We start from the raw sequence: 22,101 nt of genomic DNA, 5'->3' as shown, positions 1-22,101 counted from the left end.
TTAACCTAGTTCGAAACTTTTGTTTCGCATTCCGCCATGACATTGAATAATGTATGTAATCGATACATGCCCTTGACGTTATAAATAGATGGCTGTGACGCATTTTCAAAATTTCCATGTTTTAACAAGCTATGTGGTGAGTGAGGTAAGGCTATGCCTACACAAGTTTAAGGTTCTTCTTTTTTCGTTGCGGTTCCTCTTTAGCGTAGTATATATAGAACTTAAGCAAAAACTTGATTTTTAAACAAGTTTATTTTAAAAACCCTTGCAGTTTCTAATTTAAAAACAGGATTAAAATTAGACTTCTGTTTAGGCATGAGTTCGAGCGATGACCAATATAGTGAAGAAGGTTCGTAATAAACAAAATGTTTATAAAAATAGAAGTTGTTAAATTCAAATTTAAAATGATTTAAGTAAATTGAAATAAACATCAATATTTTTGTTGTAAATTGATTAAATCGGGTGCTTGCAACTATAAAATGACACATTTATTTAGGTAAATATTTTTGTGTTTTTTTATATTGTAAGAGACTTTTTCACAATCGATTGTTTTTAAAGTTACGCTCTGTTTGTTTTAGATGAGGGAGAAGCTGTACAGTTGGTTCAGCCTAAAGACGCCGAATCAGGCGATGCTGGTGGTTTTATATTAAACGAAGACGCCCTTGACGAAATATTCTGCAGTGACGAAGTAAAAGACAAACCTATTGCTATTTATTCTTTGACTGGTGCGTATCGAAAGGGAAAATCTTTTCTTCTTAATCTGTTTTTACGTTACCTGTGGGCTGACAAGGCAAGTTTATAAAATTAATAAAATTTTATGTTATTAAACAAAAACATTTCCTAATTTAAATTTAATCTATTTTTTATAAAAAAGTTACCTTAAAAAAAACTTGTTTAATTATCAGTTAATTATTTTAAATTTAATAGAAGAAAGAGTGGATAGGCGATACAACTGAACGTTTAAGTAAAGGATTTGGCTGGAGAGGAGGAATAAAAGGCGACACCCAGGGAATATGGATTTGGAACGAACCGTTTTTGTGTGACACTCCGCATGGCGAGGTTCACTTTTAAAATTGAAAACAAAATATTGCCCTATGATTTTTCAAATTCACCTTACCTAGCAAAATATAATTTAGAGTAAATACGTCTTTCATAATCTGGAAAAATATTGCTTTTATAATAAGTATCCACATTAAATATAAAAAAATATAACAGCAGTTTAAAAAGGACAAATTTTTGTTGTTTTGCTTATTAAATCTCTTAAAAACAATATTATATAACGTGTAAAATATTACAGGTAAACCTGTTTTTGATGGATACTCAAGGTGCCTTTGACTTGGAAGCTGATGTAAAAACTTCTTCAGTTATATTTGCTTTAAGTACATTAATTGGATCTGTGCAAATTTACAATGTTATGCAAATGATAGGCGCCGATGATCTACAGAACTTACATGTAAATTATGTAATCTTGTTTTTAGCTTTTGGTATTTTTAGTAAGTTTTAATAAATTCAAATTTTTAGGATCGTTTTCTTAACAATTTTTAAATTTTTTCATTACTCTAAATGATCTTTTATGTAATTTTATGATTTAGTTGTTTGCTGATTATGGAAAATCGGCAACTACACTCGCCAAGAAATATCACATGGAGAACTCCAAACCTTTCCAGGTATTCCTTATCATATTATCACTAGTTGTTAATTAATATCGCCATATTAGACTACATAGAGATTAGAATATCTGTCACGTGGGTAAATTTTGGTATAACTAAAAACTTTTTGACTTCAATGTTTGTTGTTTGACCTCAATGTTTGTTTAAAAATAATAGTTTGTGTTCATACGCCCACTTTAAATTTTGTTTTGAGCACATTTTTAAATTTTTTTAAATAAGTTTAAATATATGATTATGCATTTAGTATTTTCGATCTCATAAATAAATATAAATCTTTAAAATTTAGCATCTAATTTTTCTGATACGTGACTGGGCTGATAAAGATTATGAACTTGGTGAAGAAGGAGGCAAGAAGTATCTAGCGACAGTTTTCAGCAAGAAAACAAAGTCCAAGGAAATCAAAAAGGTTCAGGAGGAGATTCAAAAATACTTCTCGAAATTTACCTGTTATCTCCTACCAAGACCAAGCTCAACTGTGCTGGACAGAGGGTCAAATGATAAAAAAATCCAAGTTGGTGGTAGGTTTATTATTAAAACCCAATACAAAAAGTTAGTTATTGTAGTTTTTTGGCTTTTATACATAATTTTTTTATCGCAGAAATTGGCGATCGCTTTTTAAGTGAGGTTACAAGATTGAACAAACATTTGTTTGAACCTGAAAATATTGTTGTAAAAACTAACAACGCAAGAGTTATGACAGGCATAAGATTAAGAACTTTCATTTTGGATTATTTTAAGGTTTTTAAAGACGGTAAAATGCCAAAAGTGGACACAATTGTAGAGGTATATGCTAAAAGTATTAAGGGTAAATATCTACTAAATTTATAACTTGAAACAAACTAGTACAATTTTTTTTAGGCTAACATGAAAGCATCGATGGGGATTGTCGTAAGAGAAAGTCTTGTTGTATACAAGGAACATATGAAGAAGGTAAATTATATTATATGTTAAATTTAAATACCATTTAAAATAATGTTAATTTCTAAAGTAAAAGTAAATAAAAATTGCAGGTGTGTGATTCTTACATGGGACCTGAAGTGTTTGAAAATGAAAAAAGTACTTGCCGAGGTAAAGCTTTGACTCACTTTGAGAAAATTCCTAAAATGGGTGAATCCAAATTTATAAGCTATAGTAAAAAAATGTTGGAGGAACAAATTGAAGGAGAAAATGTTTTGTATTCACAAATGAACGAAACGCTTAAGGTCTTTATAATTTAATATTAATCTTAAAGGGCATAGTAATACTTTGGCTAAAGAAATTCAAACAAAAAAAATATGCTGAAGTTTTAAATGTGATACAGAAAATTGCAAAATTTTGATTTATTAGCTATGTCAATCGATATTTAAATAAGCATTTGATTTTTGTTTGCAGTTGAAAAAAATGTGTTTTTACTTTTTGTAGGAAGTAATGAAAACTAGAGTTTGTGAATTAATGGACAAAACAGTGTTTACATTTGAACAAGAGATTAATAAGGTTCTTTAGTTTTTTTTTTATATATATGCGTTTTGCTCTAAAAACTATACAAGGTAAAGTCGTTTTATATAAAAAAAACTAATATTATTTAATCTTACAGTTGTTTGTTAAACTTAAATGTTTGTGTAATCAAAAAAAGAAAATTACCCAAAAATATTTTATTGTAAAAAGCAAATCAGTGGAAACGACGTAGAAGATTCTAAGCTAGAAGAAATAAAGAAAGAATGTTACAGCAAGGCTTTAGAGTTATTTCAAGATCAAACCGAAAAGTTTGACAAATCAGTTATTGGTGAAAAGAACACAAAGTTGGAGAAACTTTTGGATGCTAAATTCACTGAGCTTAAAAAGAGTTATCATTATCGATTGGTAAGTTATAAATATTAAGTTTTTAAATCACAGTTACTTGTTTTCTGCATTAAAATAAATTTATAATAAATATAGTAAAGTTTTTTAGGATTGTTAAATAAACTTATGAGACCTATACCTAAGTATTTTTTTTAACCGCTTTGAATTAAATAAAAAAAACAGGACGACTTAAAACGAAAATGGTCTCAAATTTCACTGAAAGCCAGGGAAAAATTTACTTCAATTATGGAAAAGGTATCATTAAACCAAATAATATTTATAATATTTATTTATTATTTTCTTTTTTAAAAATGTTGTATACTAATATTTTTGACATTACAAAGTCAACTTTACTGCCTAGAAGTAGAATGACATTTGACACCTGACTCACACTCAAAATGTTTTTCTGTTTTAAAAATCATTCTAGTAATATTTTCGTGTTATTAATATTAAGGCCCTAGTAACTGATAAAAAAAAAAATAGAAAACAAGTAAAACAGATTTCAATCAAGCAGATTTGTTTGCCGGATAATTTTAAACTAAACAATAAAATTTTTTTTTGCTATATAGAAATGCAGCGGAAAGTTTATTGAAGGAGGTATTTTTAAGGATACAATCTTAGAAGCCCGAGACTCAGCATTTGGTATTTTTGATGAGTCAGAGATGGAAAGTGGAGGAAATCTAAAGAAAATAACCAGATTGGACTTGACTAAACAGCTAAATGCAGAACAGAAAAATTTTGAAAAAACAAATAATATAAACCTGGTATTTTGTTTTTTTGGCGCCAAACAGTTTTTTAATTTATTTATTTTCATGTATTATTTTTTTAATACATTGATTATATTATTTAGAAATTGGATGAGGCGCAAACTTTAAAAACACTCAATCAAGCAAAGGATGCATACAATAGTTACATAAACTGCGTAAGTGTATATTTCAAAAATTTACATTTTATTAATAACATTGTTGGTACTAGCCGTGACATACTAAAACTGTTTTCATAACATTAAGGTGTGCGGGGAAGATTATGTCAATCCAGATAAAATTAAAAATGCTCACAAGGAAGGAAAAAAACAGGCTGAGATTATAATTAATCTTACTTTGGATTTAAAAGGTGAATCATTTGTAAAAAAATGTAAAGAACAATTGGAGGAAGTACTTGCTGACGCAAGAACAGAACTGAAAAGTAAAAACGAAAAAAGAAAAGTAATATTTCTTATTTTAACTTTATAACGTGCTTGGAAACTTTTACAACTTTAATAATGGTTTAAACATGGTTTAATTGTTTACTCAAAGTTTATTATATCCTAAAAGGAAAAGCTATAAATTAAAATAAAACAAAGTAAAAAAATAGAAAAAAATACATTTGTTTTTAGGAAAAGATATTAGAAGGTTTCCGAAAAATGAAAATTATATGTTTTAAAAAATACAACGATGAAATGAAAGTACTTAAATATATATGTTAACAAATAATGTAAATTAAGTACTCCATAAGTAATGTTAATTATGTGTATTTAAAACTTTTTTCGCCATATATCATTGTAGTTATTTACCGATACATATCAAGAAGAAGATAGGCTGCTTAGCAAGCACAATGAGCTCAAAGCTGTTACTTTGGCTCTGTACAGTGATCAATGCCCGAAGGATCTTGAAAAGGAACGAATTTCTATCAAAAACGAACTTGAATTCGACTTGAACAAGGCATTTGTAACCACACACACAAACAACAAACATAAAGAGGTTACCTTGATTTCTAACAAAGTAACATTTAAAAGTATTGATAACATAGAAGCAGTGTTTTAATTCCTTCTGATTGTGTGAAAATTTATATATATTTTATTTAAAAAGGAGGTGGCCAAATTAAAAGCAAATGCTGAACTTGAGTCGATGAAAACCAAGCACATGGAGAAATTAAACCAGGTTAGTTATTTATCTTAGTAATATTTAGAAATATAATATGTCAATTAAAATATTTTTGAACATTTATCAGATTCCCACACATTGTGGTTTAGACTGTAAACTTTTGCTTACTTATCTATTAAAATTTTTTTTTTATTTTCGTTCAATTTTTAATTATTTTTAAATTAGGCAAGTATTTACTTTTAAAAATGTTAAAACTTTTAGATTTTGTTTATTAATTGTAATTAAATTAAAGTTTGTTTATTGAATTTTTAAATTGGATTTCGCATTTAATTTTAAATAGGTATAAAAACAAGTTATCAATATGCAACTTTTACTTTAAACAAATAAATTAAATGTTTATTTGGCAGGTAACTGCAAATGGGCCTGTCGATCCAGTGAAATTAAAAAGTGCACACGATTTTTCAAAAAGTTCCTTACTTATCGAGTTAACGAAAGCTGTTGGCATGACAAAGCAAGGTCAAGATGTACTGCACAAATTTGAGACAGCGGCTGAGGATATTTTTGAAAATGCCAATGAAGCTAATGCTAAATTAATAAAAGCTAGTAATCGATGTGCTATAATGTAAACGTGTTATATCGTCAAATGTGTTATATCGTGAAAAAAATTTTTTTATCACTTTGCAGTACCTACTTTTTAAATTTTTGATATTGACAATCAAGCATTTTATTTGTTTATACATATGGTTTGATCTTTTGTGATTTTAGTAAATATAAAAAAATTGCAAGGTATATATTTATTTAAAAGTTCATGTAGACCTTAAATTTAAAACTTAGCTGCAAAGCAATGTGAAGTAAAACGTTATAAAAGCAACAGGAGGAATAAATTAAAATATTTTTTATAAGAATTACTGTCCTAATAAAGGTTTTACTAAAAATTGTTTTACTTAAAGTAAAATTTATTTAACATCTGACCGAATTTTTACGCTTAAACATTTTATCTAAATTAAACAATTGCCTAAAGTTTTTGGCATGAAAAAGTGAAATTAAATTGATCTTAATTATTTATAAGCAAAAAAACACACATATTAATTTAGCAACAGCAAACAGCAAAAAAACACGCCTTGCCCGTTCTTTAATGCAAAAAAAAGATAAATTTTAAACAACCTTTTGGCAATAAAAAAACAACTATTACAATTTATCAAAATCTTTATAACCCTGTTTATTACAACTGAAAATGATGTTAAATTGATCAATTAACAACCTTGCTAGTAATTGACAAAACTTTTTTAGGCACTTGTTTAATTTTTAGTAAAACGTTTATTAGGACAGTAATTCTTATAAAAATACCATTACTTTTCTTTGCATAAGAGAATGAAAGTCAAAAACATCTAATAATTAACTCTATACTACCACATTTTTTTTTTTTCACAACATGCTTTAGGTCGCTAAAATGTACGCTTACGTTCTGGTTAAAACGAAATCAGAAACGGCAAGGCGTGTTTTTTGCTGTTTGCAGATGTTAAATCAATATGTGCGTGTTTCTTTGCTTTTAAATAATTAAGATCAATTTAATTTCATTATTTTGACAGTTCTGTTTGATTTAGGTACATGAATGCAAGTTAATCAAATTAAAACTTATATAAAAATATACTATAAGGTACAAAATATCCTTAACAAGTAGTATATGTTATACTGTTAAATATTTTTTGAATGGAAAGCTCAGGAAAACAAAACCAAAAAAAGTAGAATGCTGTTTCATAATGGTAGATTAAACTACACTTTATTTTTTACTTTATTGGCTTTATTTAAAGAGTAATATCTAAAACATAGGTTTATAGAATATGAGCAGAAAACGCCTTGTTTAATTTGGCTTTTAAAATAAATGAAGTGCCATTGAAGTAGTTCAATCTGGCATTGTTACTTACGATTCGCTTACAATCGCAAATTATGTGGTCGTATTTATAGATAAAACATATTAGTGTTTATAGATAAAACATATAATTGACAGACGCGCGTGGTTGTTTAAATATTTTTATAACTTTCATTAAGAGAAATATTTGGATTTATGTTCTATATTTAAAATCAACAACGCCCTTGTTAATATTTCAAAATATGTTTAAATTTGAAGACGTAAATTGGAGGCGTGTTTGCGCCAATTTATATCTAGAACATGGCGTAACGCGATCAGCAACGACTAAAAACGAATTCGATAACAGAAAATTTGTGGTTCAGCACTATATGTGATGTTGTCAAAACCCTGAAACAAAAAGAAACTGACGAAGTATGATATTGATTTACTTTTGTTTTCAGCTCGAAAATTTATATCTAGAACATGGCGTAACGCGATTAGCAACGACTAAAAACGAATTCGATAACAGAAAATTTATGGTTCAGCACTATATGTGATGTTGTCGAAACCCTGAAACAAAAAGAAACTGACGAAGTATGATATTGATTTACTTTTGTTTTCAGCTCGAAAATTTATATCTAGAACATGGCGTAACGCGATTAGCAACGACTAAAAACGAATTCGATAACAGAAAATTTATGGTTCAGCACTATATGTGATGTTGTCGAAACCCTGAAACAAAAAGAAACTGACGAAGTATGATATTGATTTACTTTTGTTTTCAGCTCGACATAGAGTCAAGGTACTTTTATGACAATATAAATTCTTAATTAACCTATGACCTCTAGTTAACAAACAAAAGTTAAAACACGTTTTATTGAACTCTTGTGTTTTAAGAAACCACCTGGTGTGTAGGATACGTTTCTTTGTCCGCTTTTGTTTTCCCTTTCACAATATATAACAAACAACAAGAAAACGCTATGTAGGCTACACTTTTTGTTTTCTCCAACACTCGAACAGAGTTATTCGAAAGAAAATACTTGCATTTAAGAATTTTAAAAAAAGATTAACATTTTTCGCTTAGCATCATGGAATCAAAGGTCTCTTATACATGTAAAGAAGGTTAGTATTAAAAACTATTTTAATAAATATTAACTTTATAAATGTTACATTAAAATTGACTAAGACCAACTTTAAAGAGTTATTTATATCATTGTTGCTTGGTTGAGTTAAAAAATGTTTTTAGCAATTTTTTTTGTAAAAAAGTACTACAACATTTTGTTTTTAGGCTTATCTTATATATTAGTTGAGTTGGGAAAACATTTGGCCATTTATCGTTTAATGAGAACCTAGTTCTCAAACAAATGTGTTTAAATTGAAGTTTTTGTTTAGTTAAGGCTGAAGGGAAAGCTGTACAGTTGGTTCAGCCTAAAGACGCCGAATCAGGCGATGCTGGTGGTTTTATATTAAACGAGAAAGCACTCGATGAAATATTCTGCAGTGACGAAGTAAAAGACAAACCTATTGCTATTTATTCTTTGACTGGTGCGTATCGAAAGGGAAAATCTTTTCTTCTTAATCTGTTTTTGCGGTACATGTTGGCTGACAAGGCAAGTTGATAAAATCACTTAAATTTTTACGATTAAAAAGAAATATTTTAAATCAAATTTTTCTTTAAGTTTCAAAAAATAATTTTTTAATAGAATTGTTATATTAATTTATCATTTTTTTAATATTTAATAGAAGGAAGAGTGGATAGGCGATACAACCGAACGTTTAAGTAAAGGATTTGGTTGGAGGGGTGGAACGGATGGCGACACCCAGGGAATATGGATTTGGAATAAACCGTTTTTGTTTGACGCACCGCATTACAAGGTTTTTGCTCTTTTAACATTGATTAACGGTTTTACAATATTATTTTAAATTATTTTTTTTTAAATAAGCACAGTTAAACTTAATTTCTTTTATAGTAAATTTATCAGAAGCTGTTAACTTAATTAAATTTAAAAAGCAATACTGTATTATTTCATATAGGTTAATTTGTTTTTAATGAATACTCAAGGTGCATTCGACTTGGAAGCTGATACCAAAACTTCTTCAGTTATATTTGCTCTAAGCACATTAATTGGATCTGTGCAAATTTACAATGTGGTACAAATGATAGGTGCTGATGATCTGCAGAACTTACAAGTAAATTAGTTATTGCTATGATTTATTGTTTTTAAAGATTTATGGTTTAATTTTTTTACAATGCTTTAAAAAGATTTTTATAGAATAAGCTTTATTAATTTGATCGCTTTCTTATGTTTTAGTTGTTTGCTGAATACGGAAAATCGGCGACTTTGCTTGCTGAGAAAAATCAAATTGAAAACTCTAAACCTTTTCAGGTATTTTTTGTAAAAATGATCATGTTACTTTTTATTGCTTTACTGGATAAAATAAAATATAATAACCTTTGCAGCGACATAGTAAATGTATGCAACTAAACTTGTTAATTAAGCTATTTATCCAATTAATCCTTTCTTTGCTTAAACCAAGTTGTATTACCTTTCTCTTTCCAATCATAACATTATATCACACGGAACTTTTTTATAAATTTTTTTAAATATAATTCAGAATCTTATCTTCCTAATACGTGATTGGGCTGATAAAGATTTTGAATTTGGTGAAGAAGGAGGCAAGAAGTATCTGGCAAAAGTTTTCAGCAAGAAAACAAAATCCAAGGAAATCAAAAAGGTTCAGGAGGAGATTCAAAACTACTTTTCGAAATTTACCTGTTATCTTTTACCAAGTCCGGGCGAAAAGGTTATGCTGAGAGGGGCCAAAGATAAAAAAATACAATTAGGCGGTAAGTTTTTAATTTAAATCAAATATAAAAAGTTATTTATATATTTATAAAGCATAATATGCAGTGTAGTAAATTCAAATCGATTTATAAATTCAAATCGATTTATAATTTTTACAGTTTGACATTTTTGATGTAATGCCTAAATGTTTTATGTTTTAATACACTTTTAAATATTTTAATTTTTGAATTGCAGAAATTGGCAAATGTTTTTTAAGTCAAGTAACAATGTTGAATAGACACTTGTTTGAACCTAAGAACATTGTTGTAAAAACTAACAACGGAAAAGTCATGACAGGAATGGAATTAAGCACCTTTATCTTGACTTATTTTAATATTTTTAAAAGTGGTGAAATGCCAAAAGTGGCCACAATTTTAGAGGTAATTTTGGAAGTTTTAAAAGTGTTTTAAAAGTAAAAAAAATTAAAAAAGTTACTAGTCACGCAAATAATGCTAATACACTTTTTTTAGGCGAACATGAATGCAACGATGATTTCTCTAAAAATGAAATGTCTGGCTATGTTTAAGGAAAACATGAAAAAAGTAAATTAAATGATATTTTGAATTTTTTTAAGTACTAACTATTAGAAATTAAGACAAAACATAAAAAAGTAGAATAAAGTTAATTTATAAAGTTAAAATAAATACAAATTTTAGGTCTGTGCAACTTACATGAAACCTGCGGTGTTTGAAACTAAACAAAATGAAAATCGAAGTCAGGCACTGCTTTACTTTGATAAACTTCCCAAAATAGGGGACTCCGATTTCGTAAACGCGAGTAAGAAGGAATTGGAGAAGGAAATAGGTCATGAACTTAAACTGTTTAGAAATAGTAACGAAACATTTAAGGTACATAAAACTCGTGTCAAAATACTAAACAAAAAATGATTTGCTAAAGTTTAAATTTTTTAGATTGCGGCATTTGGTTTTTGTTTTTTTGTATTCTTTTAAAATTATTTTTAGGAGAAAGAGAAGGCAAAGGTTTTTAATTTAGTGGAGTCGACAGTGTTTACATTCAAACAAGATTTAAATAAGGTTATTTTTTTCATCTAAATTTTAAATTGGTTTCGTTTTTAACTATTCAAATGCTTAAATTGCCATTTTTAAAAAAATACCTATTATTACTAATTTTAATGTAATTAGGCAAGCAATGAAAGCTACGTAAACGACCCCACATTAGCAGAAATAAAGCAAGATTGCTACACCGAAGCTTTGAAGTCATTTCAAGATCAAACCGAAAAGTTCGACGAATCAGTTATTGGTGAGAATAACACAAAGTTAAAGAAACATCTAGAAATTGCATTTATGGAGTTTAAAGAAAAAAACCGTTACCGATTGGTTAGTTACTGATACTACAAATTTTAATTATATAAGATTATTATCGGAAATTGTTAACTTAAAAATACATCTTAATAAGTGAACTCCAGTGCACAACGTAAATAACATATTGTGTATAGTACATTTATCTATAATATTTAATTAACAAACAGGGCGACTTACAACAAAAACTGTCTACCCTTTCACTTGAAGCAAAACAAAAGTTTAACTTATTCATGAAAGAGGTGTGTTTTTATTAAAAAGCTTCTATGTAATTTTGTTGTGTAAGAAATCTGACACAATTGTACAAGCATAGAGTTTTGATTTGCTATCTTTTGTTCTTTTGTTTCTCAGCAGAAGTAAGCCTTGTTAAGGCCTGTGTGTAATTGAACTGGCGATTTAATATTTAAATCAACAGGTTGTAATAACTGTGGTTGTTTTTATATTTTTCTGATTTTGACTATTTAAACTTTATGTATCTAAGCAATTTTTTTAACAACAAAACTTTTATTTTTTTAAAGAAATGCAGTGGGAAAGTTGTCGAGACAGAAGAATTAAAAAATGCAATCTTAAATGCTCAGGAATCAGCCTTAGCTGTTTTTGATAAGTCAGAGGTTGGCAATGGAAGCGAATTAAAGAAAAGAGCTAAATTGGAATTGGCTGAACAACTTCACGAAGAAACGAAGAGGTTCGAAGATACTAATAATATAACCCGGGTATATTGTTATTTTTGTCTTAAATTATACAAACAAAAAAAACTTTTTATGTGCATTTTAGGTTTTAAAAAACGTTTATGTGCATTTCAGGATTTGGAAGACGCTCAAACTTTGCAAACACTCACTCAAGCAAAAGATGCATACAATAATTACGTTTACAGCGTAAGTATAAAGTAATTGAATTTATTTTTTAGTTTATACTAATAATATCATTTATTCAATTGTTGCATAATGTTTTTACAAGCTGCTTTTATTGAAAATATAAGGTAACTGGGGGAAATCATATCGATCCTAATAAAATTGAAGATGTCCACAAACAAGGAAGTAAACGGGCCGAGGCATTAATTGATCTTTGCTTGAAATCAAAAGGTGAAATATTTGTGCAAAAATGTAAAACTCAATTGGGCAAAGTACTTGAAGATTTCAAAGAAGAACTAATGAGTAAAAACGAAATACAGGGGGTATTTATCTTTATTTAAATATAAAACTCAATAAATTCCTAAAATAACATTATTTTTGTAATTAGAAAACGTTAGTAAAAAATATGGGGTAAATAAAAATGATGTGTATTATAACAACCTATTATAACAATTTAACACTTGTTCCCAGTGCGGTGACTTGTTTTAAGTTAATAGTGCAAACCAACATTTTTTTACGTTTTATTATATCAAAATGTTGAACTTAACCAATCTCTTGGCCACCAAAACGCAATTATTTAAAAAAAATATAAAATTGACATGTATTACAAAGCAATTTTTAAACGCAAATATTTAAAATTTTGACTAAAAGGAGACTTTTAAAACAAATCTTGATTAAACGCACTTTTGATAGATCGTTTTTTAACGGCATAAACACCCTTTAGTTAAACCCGATTAAGTAAGGCTAATTAAAATTGATAATTTAAAATTTTGAGCTATCATTACAATTAACTTAAACTATATCCGTGCTTGCCCTGATTTTACAATAAGCTCAGTCCACCGCTCTATGGCTGTATGTGAATCATCTTAAATTAATTTTATTTTTTTATTTTGTTTTATTCTTCTTTGTATACAAAATCCGGTTAAATTGATCCGTATTATTTGTTTTTGTTTTTTTTAAATGGGTTTCGCCTTCATTTTAAAAACTACATTTTTGCTAAGTTTAAATAAAAAACAGTATGCGTAAAATTGCACTTAAATTAAATCTTAAAATATAAATGCCTTTGTTTTAATTGAACTATGTAAAAAATGTATTTTAGCTGTATAAGCATCATAATTTACAATAAATCTACAAATAGGCCCGTCGTGGGTCTCCGAATTTATTTTATTTTATAATAATTTAAAGACCTTGTTATTTTGTAAACAAGCCACAGCCTTAGACTACTTTAAATTTTTTTATAGTCCACTGCGGGACATCTAGAAGGGAACATAGTGATTATCAAGGAATGGGCCAAAAACAAAGACAAGGCTCTTTATCACTTGTTGCTACATAGGCACCAGGAGCACCTAAACAGGGTCGAATATTTATTTTTCATATTTAAACATGAAATGTGTCAATTAAAATACTGTAAATGTAATATGATGTTACACATTGCTGTTTGGGGTACAAACTGAAACTAAAATCTGAACGTTTATAAAAATGTTTTAAGTCTTTAATCTAACGGAGTTATGAATGTCAAATTTTCGCAGGCACCCCGACCTCTGCTCGGAGACGATTTTAATTTCGAGTTCCATCACATTGTTTCCAAACGAAGCCTACTCGGTGAGTTAAGAGATGGAATGATTTTGACTGAACACGTTGAACATGTAGTGCATAAATTTGAAAGAGAAGCAGACGAAATGTTTGACAGAGCTGTTCAGGCCAGAAAAACATGTGTCGTAATGTAATGTTGTGACTTGTGACAATATTTTTGTTTAAACCTTGTACGCCTTTTTTTAATTTCTGGTTATAGCTTATTGTTTTCAAAAAATTCATTTGTCATTTTGATAATATGAGGCGTTTGGCTTTATATTATTATTAGCTGTTTGTAAATGGATATTGTATAAAGATTTTATTTAAAAATGCGTTAATGTTTTGTCAAGTACGTTTAAATACATTTATTTTGTATTTGTCTGGCTTAATCCTTCTTTTAAAAAGTTTAAAGCACATATGATTTTTACTTTTATTATATACAATTTTACGATTTCCTAAAGTATTTTATTGTTGGACATGTTTGTATTCGACGTTAATCTGCCGTTTGTGTTTTTCGCTTTGTGGTTTGATTTAGTTTTGTGTCTTTTTTTATTTTATCTTAGCTTTTGAATTTAACCTTTTTTGATCCAACCTGTTGTACTGTAATTAGGGATTATAAAACTCGTGTAGGTAATACCTATTTTTTGTGTGTTTTCTTTGGTATTATGTAGAAACGCTATAAATGCACAACGTTAAACTAAAATTGGTATTACTAAATTGATGTTAAAGTGAGTAATTGATGGGGTAATTGATCTTCCAATAAGCTGCTGATTGTAACGCAAAGCCACTACAGAATTAGTATTGTATGGAGTGGTATAGCGGTCTTGGCATCAGACTGCGAATCAAAAAGATTTAACTTTTATTCGTGCTGGCACTAAAAAAGGTGTAATTTTAAGCAACACACACTCAACGCATAGTTTTTAGTTTGTTGTAATTAACACTGATACACTTACGACGTTAACTTTTGTTTAAACTTTATTTTGTTAAAGTAATTACGGTTAAATACATAAGTATCAAATTTCAACGCTCAGAACATGCTCTGGGTATTAGAAAACAATGGTATTTTAAGGTAGGCCGCGACCACAGCATTTAAGTACAAAAATTGCGAGGTAATATAAAAACAAAAATCTTTCCTTTTATATTTTTTCCTCCGTTTGCATGTACTTAATCAATATTTGTGTGTGAGTTTCTTTGCTTATTAATTATTAAGACCAAATTAAATTTACTTTACATAACGTTTTTGTTCGATTCAGAAACATCAAGTTTCAAAGTCAAAACTAATATAGGTTTATACTTTGCGGTAAAACATATCCCTAAACAATGGGCTATGTTTTACTGTTAAATATTTTTTTAATGGGAACACTAAACAGAGTAAACTAAAACATAGGATTATAAAAAATGTGCAGAAAACTTTTTGTTTAATTTGGCTTTTAAAATAAAGGAAGTGCCACTGAAATAGTTTAGGGCATTTTAACTGGTAACTTACGGCTTGCTTACAATAGCAAATTATGTGGTCGGATCCTCGGTTGTGTAAACGCCAATTGGGCTTAACATTCGTTTTATTTAAAAAAAATTAACTTTAACTAATAATTTAAACCGACATGGTAAAATAGCTGAGTTTTTGTTTGCATAGTATTCATACATAAAACATATAATTGACAGACACGTGGTTGTTTAAATATTATTATACCCTTTATTAAGGGAAATATTTGCATTTAAGTTCTATATTTAAAACCATCAACGCTTTTGTTATTAAAAATATTTTTTTTTTGTGTGACACTTTTGCTTTAATTTTTGTTTTTAGCATCTAAATTTTATTATCTTTTTTAGTATGTCACGAATATTATAAAAAATATGTTCTTAGTGTTGAATTTAAGTCAAACAATATGAAGATAATTTAAAAAATAAAGCACTTTCTCTGTTTTTTTTTTATCTTGGCATACCAAGCTACGGTACAGTAAACAAAATACGTAATCGTTTGTTTTTGTATTGCGACTTTGTATTGAAAATTATTTTGTAATCAATACATGCCCTTCAGATGGCGACCAAATGTTAAAAAAAAACACCGTCGGGAAAACACCGCTTTTTAAATAACCGTATGGTGCGAAGGAAAGGTTTCTTGTCGAATGGAATTGCGACCACATAAGTTTAAAGTTCCTCTTTTTTCTTGTTACGCTTTAGTTCCTCTTTTTGCTCTATATATAATAAGTCAAGAGTGAACGCGGAACTATAATTCGATTTCCTTGATTAGCGTTATAAAGCGTTAGTTAGCTAGACATATAAAGCTATTCAAGAATCTTAGCAGTTGCGAATTTAAATAAAGACAACTCTTTTTATAGCGTTATGGATTTAAACGACTATCATTATTGTGAAGAAGGTTTGTACTACATATTAATTTTATAAAATAAAACCTGATAATATAAAAAGTGTTTCAATATTACTTTGTATAGTTTATTGGTCATACGAGGAAACGCCGTTATTGTTTTTGTATTTTGATGAAATTAAAAAGGCCTGTTAACCATTTTTAAACTGGCTATGTCTGTAATACCATAAGGTTTAAAACTTGTACTTTTTATGTAAAGCGTATTTAAGGCGCCTCGCTCTCGCATATCATTCATTAAATAGCTACGTTTAAAAATGTATGCTTTCTTAAGCTGCAAACAGTTGTGTTTAAAGTAAACGATTTTTTTTGTTACAGATGAGGGAGAAGCTGTACAGTTAGTTCAGCCTAAAGACGCCGAATCAGGCGATGCTGGTGGTTTTATTTTAAACGAGGAAGCACTTGACGAAATATTCTGCAGTGACGAAGTGAAAGACAAACCCATTGCTATTTATTCTTTGACTGGCGCCTTTCGAAAAGGAAAATCTTTTCTCCTTAATCTGTTTTTGCGGTACCTTTGGGCTGACGAGGCAAGTTAATGAAATCGTTTAAAACTTAGGTTGTTAAACAAAAATATTTATTAATTCCTTTTTTGAATTTAAATCGCAAAACATCTTTACATTTAAATCGCAACAAAAAAAAATTTGTTAAATTTTACTCTTGTACTTTGCGGTCCTAGCTAATTCTCCCTTGTACTTTACGGTCGTTTTTCCGAAAACTGTTAAGTACAACCAATCCGAATTTTATGTTTATTTTTTTTGTTTAATATTTTTAGAAGGAAGAGTGGATAGGCGATACAACTGAACGTTTAAGCAAGGGATTTGGCTGGAGGGGTGGAATGGATGGCGACACCCAGGGGATATGGATTTGGAACAAACCATTTTTATATGACACTCCGCATGGAAAGGTTTTAACTTTTTTAAATACTAAATGGTTTAATGTTATGTTATTTAACATTTTATATTTTTTGTGTCGTTATTTTTATAATTAGCAATACAAACTATATCTGCTGTAGATTCAGTTTTTTTAGTTAAATTGTAAAAATTTGCTTTAAAAACTTTTAGCGCTTCGAAAACTTGTATTTAAATTTATATTTTATATCTAAAACTTCACGACTTTCTCGTAAAGTTATGAATTGTAAAACAGTTGTTAACTTTATTAAATTTTAAAATCAACAATGTGATATATTACAGGTAAACTTGTTTTTGATGGATACTCAAGGTGCGTTTGACTTGGAAGCTGATGTAAAAACTTCTTCAGTTATATTTGCTTTAAGTACATTAATTGGATCTGTGCAAATTTACAACGTCATGCAAATGATAGGCGCCGATGATCTTCAAAACTTACATGTAAATTAGCTATAAACATTTTTACTCTTAAGTAAATTTGGTTAGTTTTTATTGATTCAGGATTGTTATTAAACACTGCTGATATTTTTTAAATTAAATATTTTGACTGTGGTGGTCTTATGTTTTAGTTGTTTGCTGAATACGGAAAATCGGCAACTTCGCTTGCTAAGAAAAGTCAAATTGAGAATTCTAAACCTTTCCAGGTATTTTTTTGTTATATTGTCACTATTTACTTATAGCTTGATTGATATTAAGATTTGGGGCAAATAAAGAAGTCGCACTAATATACTTTTCATATGGTCAAAAATATTTAATTAAAATTTAGCATCTTATCTTTCTGATACGTGATTGGGCTGATAAAGACTTTGCCTTTGGAGAAGAAGGAGGCAAGAAGTATTTGGCAAAGGTTTTCAACAAGAAAACAAAATCTAAGGAGGTTAGAAAGGTTCAGGAAGACATCCAAAACTATTTTTCAAAATTCACCTGTTATCTCTTACCAAGTCCGGGCAAAAAGGTGATGGAAAGAGGGGCCAAAGATGAAAAAATTCAATTAGGCGGTAAGTTTTTGGTATAAATTCGACATATAAATATATTAATAAAGCGTTATTTACACAGTATACTTGCCTATGTACTAATAAATTTCAAAACTAATCCGTATTTATTACTGTTAACTATTGTTTAAATAAGTTGTAAAAAAAAATTTTGAGGTCCACTTTATAAACACTCTTAATTTTACATTGCAGAAATTGACGATCGTTTTTTGAGTGAGGTTGGAAGTTTGGATGAACACTTGTTTGAACCTGTGAACATTGTTGTAAAGACTAACAACGGGAAGGTTATGACTGGCATGCAGTTAAGCAACTTTATCATGGGTTATTTCAAGATTTTTGAGAGCGGTAAAATGCCAAAAGTGGCAACAATTTTAGAGGTAAATTTGGGTATTTTTGTTAATGTAAATGCATCTTTAAAAATTTAGCCAAATAAATATCTATTTTTATATTTAGATATATATTTTTCTAGTTATCTATTTTTCTTATCTAGTATTTTTTAAATATTTAGTTATCTATTTTTCAGGCAAATATGCGAGCCTCAATGAGTTCCGTGATAGTGGAATGTCTAGCTGTGTTCAAAGAAAACATGAGCAGAGTAAATCAAATTTTGTTAAATATTGGTTTAGTAATCATATAATAACTAACTTTTGAAAAGCAACTTACCTTATGGTTTATCACTAAAGTGAAAGTAAATACATTTTCCAGGTGTGTGTAACTTACATGGGACCCGAAGTGTTTGAAACTAAACAAAACACTTGCCGAGATCAGGCATTGACTCGCTTTAATGAACTTCCAAAAATGGGAGAATCCAAATTCATAAGTGCGAGTAAAAAAATGTTGAACGAGCAAATTGATCAAGAACTCCAAGTGTTTCAACAAATAAACATAACATTCAAGGTATGGAATAAAGTTTATATTCACTGGTAGAAAACGGTTAAGTACAACTTTAATTATTTATTTATGTGTGTAAATCAAGTTTTGTTTATGTTTTTTAAAGTGTACTTTATGTTAATTGTTTAAAATTTATTTTTAGGAACAAATGAAATCCAAAGTTCGTGATATTTTGGAGGAGACTGTCTTTACATTTAAACAAGATTTAAATGAGGTTATTTGATTTTTTTAACTTATCAATTTACGTGTACCCGAAATATATTTAGATTAAAACGTCATTATTTTTTAAAAAGGCGAGCAATGAAAGCTATGTGGACGACCTCACTTTATCAGAGATAAAGCAAGATTGCTACACCAAGGCTTTAAAGTCATTTCAAGATCAAACCGAAAACTTTGAAGAATCAGTTATTGGGCAAAATAAAACAAGGTTGGAGGAACTTCTAGAAATTGTATTTATGGAGTTCAAAGAAAGCAATCGTTACCGACTGGTAAGTTACTGTTAATAAACTATAAACTGCATATTGCAAAATCATAAATTAATTTTTGTTTGTCAGTTTTTTTAAGACAAACCAAACATGTTTTTCGCGAATATATTTTCTTGTCCTATTTGCATAATGTATGTATCCATATCATTAACTTACTGCTTATAACTAATTAATTACAGGATGATTTAAAACGAAGACTGTCCAACCTTTCACTAGAGGCAAGGCAAAAGTTTAACTTGATCATGAATGAGGTATGTTTTTACCAAAAAGTTGTTGTATTAATTCCATGTATAAAAATTTGAGGGTTTTTCGACCTGATAACTTTTATCAGGTTTGTTTTGCTCAAAAGCATCCAGTATTAAGGCGGTCGATATTAACCTTTTTACCTAAAATTAAAACAGCAAAACAACTACACAGTCGTTTTTATACAATTTAGAGTTTAAAAATTTAGTGTCTATGTGTTTAAAATAAATTCTTTAACAGCATAAAATTGTATATTTTTAAAGGAATGCAGCGGGAAAGTTGTCGAGGTAGATGAATTAAAAAAAGCGATCTCAAAAGCCCAGGAATCAGCTTTCGCTATTTTTGATGAGTCAGAGATTGGAAATGAAAGTGAATTAAAGCAAGAAACTAGAACGGATTTGACTGACCAGCTCAATGAAGAAAGGAAAAAGTTTGAAGAAACTAATAATATGAACCGGGTAATTTTACATTTTTGCGTTAAAATATACGACAATTTGTTATTTTAATCTTTGACGTTGTTTTAAAATACATAAATATGCATTTTAGAAATTGGATGAGGCCCAAACTTTGCAAACACTCACTCAAGCAAAGGAGGCATACAACAGTTACATTAACGGTGTAAGTTTTACAATATTAAAAATTACAAAAACTACTCAAAAGAGCGATAATCATTTTTGTTGCGTAATCAATTTTTTTTATTATTAATTATAAAGGTGTGTGGGGAAGATTATATCAATCCAGATAAAATTGAAAATGCCCACCAGCAAGGAAAAAAACAAGCCGAAACGATTATTGATCTTTCTTTGGGATCAAAAGGTGAATCGTTCGTGGAAAAATGTAAAAATCAGTTGGACGAAGTTCTTGCGGACGCAGTAGGAGAAATTAAGAACAAAAACGAAAGAAGAAAGGTACATTATATTTTATCATGTTTATTTGTAGAATTTTGTAATAATATATAAAGCAAGATTTAGTAAATCAAATTTTATTTGTTTTCAGGAGAGGGTATTAAATGATTTCCAAAACATGAAAATGATATGTTTTGAAAAGTACAAGGGAGACATGAATGAGGTACATAACATATTACAATTTTTATTAATTAAATACAAATTTTAGGAGTTTTTCCCACTTAATGTACTTCTGTGTATCTACAACTAACTTTACAACTTATTAAAGTTTACTACTGGTCAATATCGAGACGAAGATAGGCTCTTTAGCAAGCATTGTGAAGTAAAGGCAATTTCTCTAAGTCAGTACAACGATAAGTGTCCAAAGGATCCTAAAAATGAACGTGCGTCCAACAAAAAAGAACTGGAAGCTGACATTGAGAAGCACTTTCTGACAATACAGAAAAACAACAAAAACCAAGAGGTAAATCTCGTTTTTAAATTTTTTTTTCTGAAATGTTATTTTCGAAAGATGAAAATGCTTACTTTGTTATTTTTGTGTTTTTAAAGGTATTAGCCAGAGGAAGAGCGGAGGCACAACTTGAGTTAATGAAGTCCAAACACATGAAAAAAATGAACGAGGTTTGTCTTTTTCGTTATTCACACTTATTTACATATAACCAATATAATATGTGTCAGTGTATTATATTGTTAAACATTGCAGTTTAAATCTTGTTTATATTATATTATATGTTTTGTTCAATAAACTGCTAATTTGTACAACACACCAAGTTGGTTGGCTTCCGAAGTTAGTTCAACGTTTTAAAAAAAACAATGTATTTTTTATGCTTAAATTTAAAAATTCGCTTCACATTTCTTTTGGCAGGTAACAAGTGGAAAGTATGTCAAGCCAGACAAATTAGCCAGCGAGCATAGTGCTTCTAAGAATGGCCTACTTGGTGAGCTAACGAAGGTTGTTGGCTTGACAAAACATGGCCAAGAAGTGCTGCCTAAATTTGCTGAAGAGGCTGAGAAAGTTTTCACAAAGGTTGCTGAAATTAATAAGAGGAAAAACGAAGGCTGTGTCATATTGTAAATTTTGTGGTGCATGTGTTATTGACAAACTTTAAGCTTTAATCGATCAAATATTTAGTTGTGTGTACATATTATTGGCTCCTGTTAAATGCTATTGCCTTTGTTGTAGCCTAGCTTTGTATTGCAAAATTAGTTTTATTCATTTTCATAAAGCAAAATTGCTTTTAGCTTAAAGCTTTAGTGGTATTGTATATAATTCTGGCTAAATCTTACGGAAATAAACTCTGAATTTAAGTAATGTCTAAATCCATGTTTATTGAGTGGCGTCCGTTTAGCAGAATGAAATTGCCTAACTGTTTTTAAAACAAACATTTGCACTTAATAAAAAGCAGAAATAAATCGTTGGAAAAATAATTCAATACCAAAAAAACGAGGTTAGAGTTCCCATGTGAAAAGGGTTGTTAAATAACCCGCAAATTCGATAAACAAGTTGTAG

The 22,101-nt window shown here is 28.9% G+C and overlaps 3 protein-coding genes across 8 annotated transcripts; all 3 read left to right on the top strand.

Moving 5' to 3' along the window:
- The first annotated feature begins 118 nt into the window (after positions 1-118).
- LOC145749756 (atlastin-like) lies at positions 119-6,082 on the top strand. 3 transcript variants are annotated; one of them, XM_082565612.1, is made up of 20 exons: positions 119-145; positions 314-349; positions 579-790; positions 928-1,059; positions 1,298-1,453; positions 1,593-1,667; positions 1,957-2,188; positions 2,269-2,453; positions 2,529-2,600; positions 2,681-2,872; positions 3,072-3,143; positions 3,315-3,509; positions 3,672-3,743; positions 4,058-4,252; positions 4,339-4,410; positions 4,499-4,693; positions 4,864-4,932; positions 5,033-5,227; positions 5,336-5,407; positions 5,758-6,082. In XM_082565612.1, exons 2-20 carry the CDS (start codon positions 316-318, stop codon positions 5,974-5,976), a joined length of 2,646 nt encoding a protein of 881 aa, XP_082421738.1. In that variant the 5' UTR covers positions 119-145; positions 314-315; the 3' UTR covers positions 5,977-6,082. The 3 variants fall into 3 exon arrangements, with proteins under 3 accessions (XP_082421738.1, XP_082421740.1, XP_082421739.1); XM_082565613.1 differs by lacking the exons at positions 119-145; positions 314-349 and having other exon boundaries at positions 583-725; XM_082565614.1 differs by lacking the exons at positions 119-145; positions 5,336-5,407; positions 5,758-6,082 and having other exon boundaries at positions 227-349; positions 4,864-4,879; positions 5,033-5,208.
- A 2,091-nt stretch (positions 6,083-8,173) lies between these two features.
- On the top strand, positions 8,174-15,298 carry LOC145749757 (atlastin-3-like). 4 transcript variants are annotated; one of them, XM_082565615.1, is made up of 17 exons: positions 8,174-8,321; positions 8,592-8,809; positions 8,943-9,074; positions 9,234-9,389; positions 9,512-9,586; positions 9,816-10,047; positions 10,241-10,425; positions 10,516-10,587; positions 10,702-10,893; positions 11,008-11,079; positions 11,188-11,382; positions 11,535-11,606; positions 11,883-12,077; positions 12,168-12,239; positions 12,344-12,538; positions 13,457-13,570; positions 13,745-15,298. In XM_082565615.1, exons 1-17 carry the CDS (start codon positions 8,288-8,290, stop codon positions 13,940-13,942), a joined length of 2,409 nt encoding a protein of 802 aa, XP_082421741.1. In that variant the 5' UTR covers positions 8,174-8,287; the 3' UTR covers positions 13,943-15,298. The 4 variants fall into 4 exon arrangements, with proteins under 4 accessions (XP_082421741.1, XP_082421742.1, XP_082421743.1 ...); XM_082565616.1 differs by lacking the exon at positions 11,535-11,606; XM_082565617.1 differs by lacking the exon at positions 13,457-13,570.
- A 686-nt stretch (positions 15,299-15,984) lies between these two features.
- Positions 15,985-21,903, top strand: LOC145750043 (uncharacterized). Its single transcript, XM_082565958.1, has 19 exons — positions 15,985-16,164; positions 16,486-16,697; positions 16,943-17,074; positions 17,361-17,516; positions 17,645-17,719; positions 17,842-18,073; positions 18,260-18,444; positions 18,591-18,662; positions 18,773-18,964; positions 19,101-19,172; positions 19,252-19,446; positions 19,623-19,694; positions 19,950-20,144; positions 20,233-20,304; positions 20,400-20,594; positions 20,683-20,754; positions 20,860-21,054; positions 21,141-21,212; positions 21,457-21,903. Exons 1-19 carry the CDS (start codon positions 16,131-16,133, stop codon positions 21,664-21,666), a joined length of 2,640 nt encoding a protein of 879 aa, XP_082422084.1. The 5' UTR covers positions 15,985-16,130; the 3' UTR covers positions 21,667-21,903.
- Positions 21,904-22,101: the final 198 nt, after the last annotated feature.

This window comes from Corella eumyota, chromosome 4 (genome assembly GCF_963082875.1).
Source record: "Corella eumyota chromosome 4, kaCorEumy4.1, whole genome shotgun sequence".
In the NCBI taxonomy this organism is placed as follows: domain Eukaryota; kingdom Metazoa; phylum Chordata; class Ascidiacea; order Phlebobranchia; family Corellidae; genus Corella; species Corella eumyota.
The sequence above is the reverse complement of the archived record's forward strand: the minus strand, read 5'-3'. Positions and strand labels throughout refer to the sequence as shown.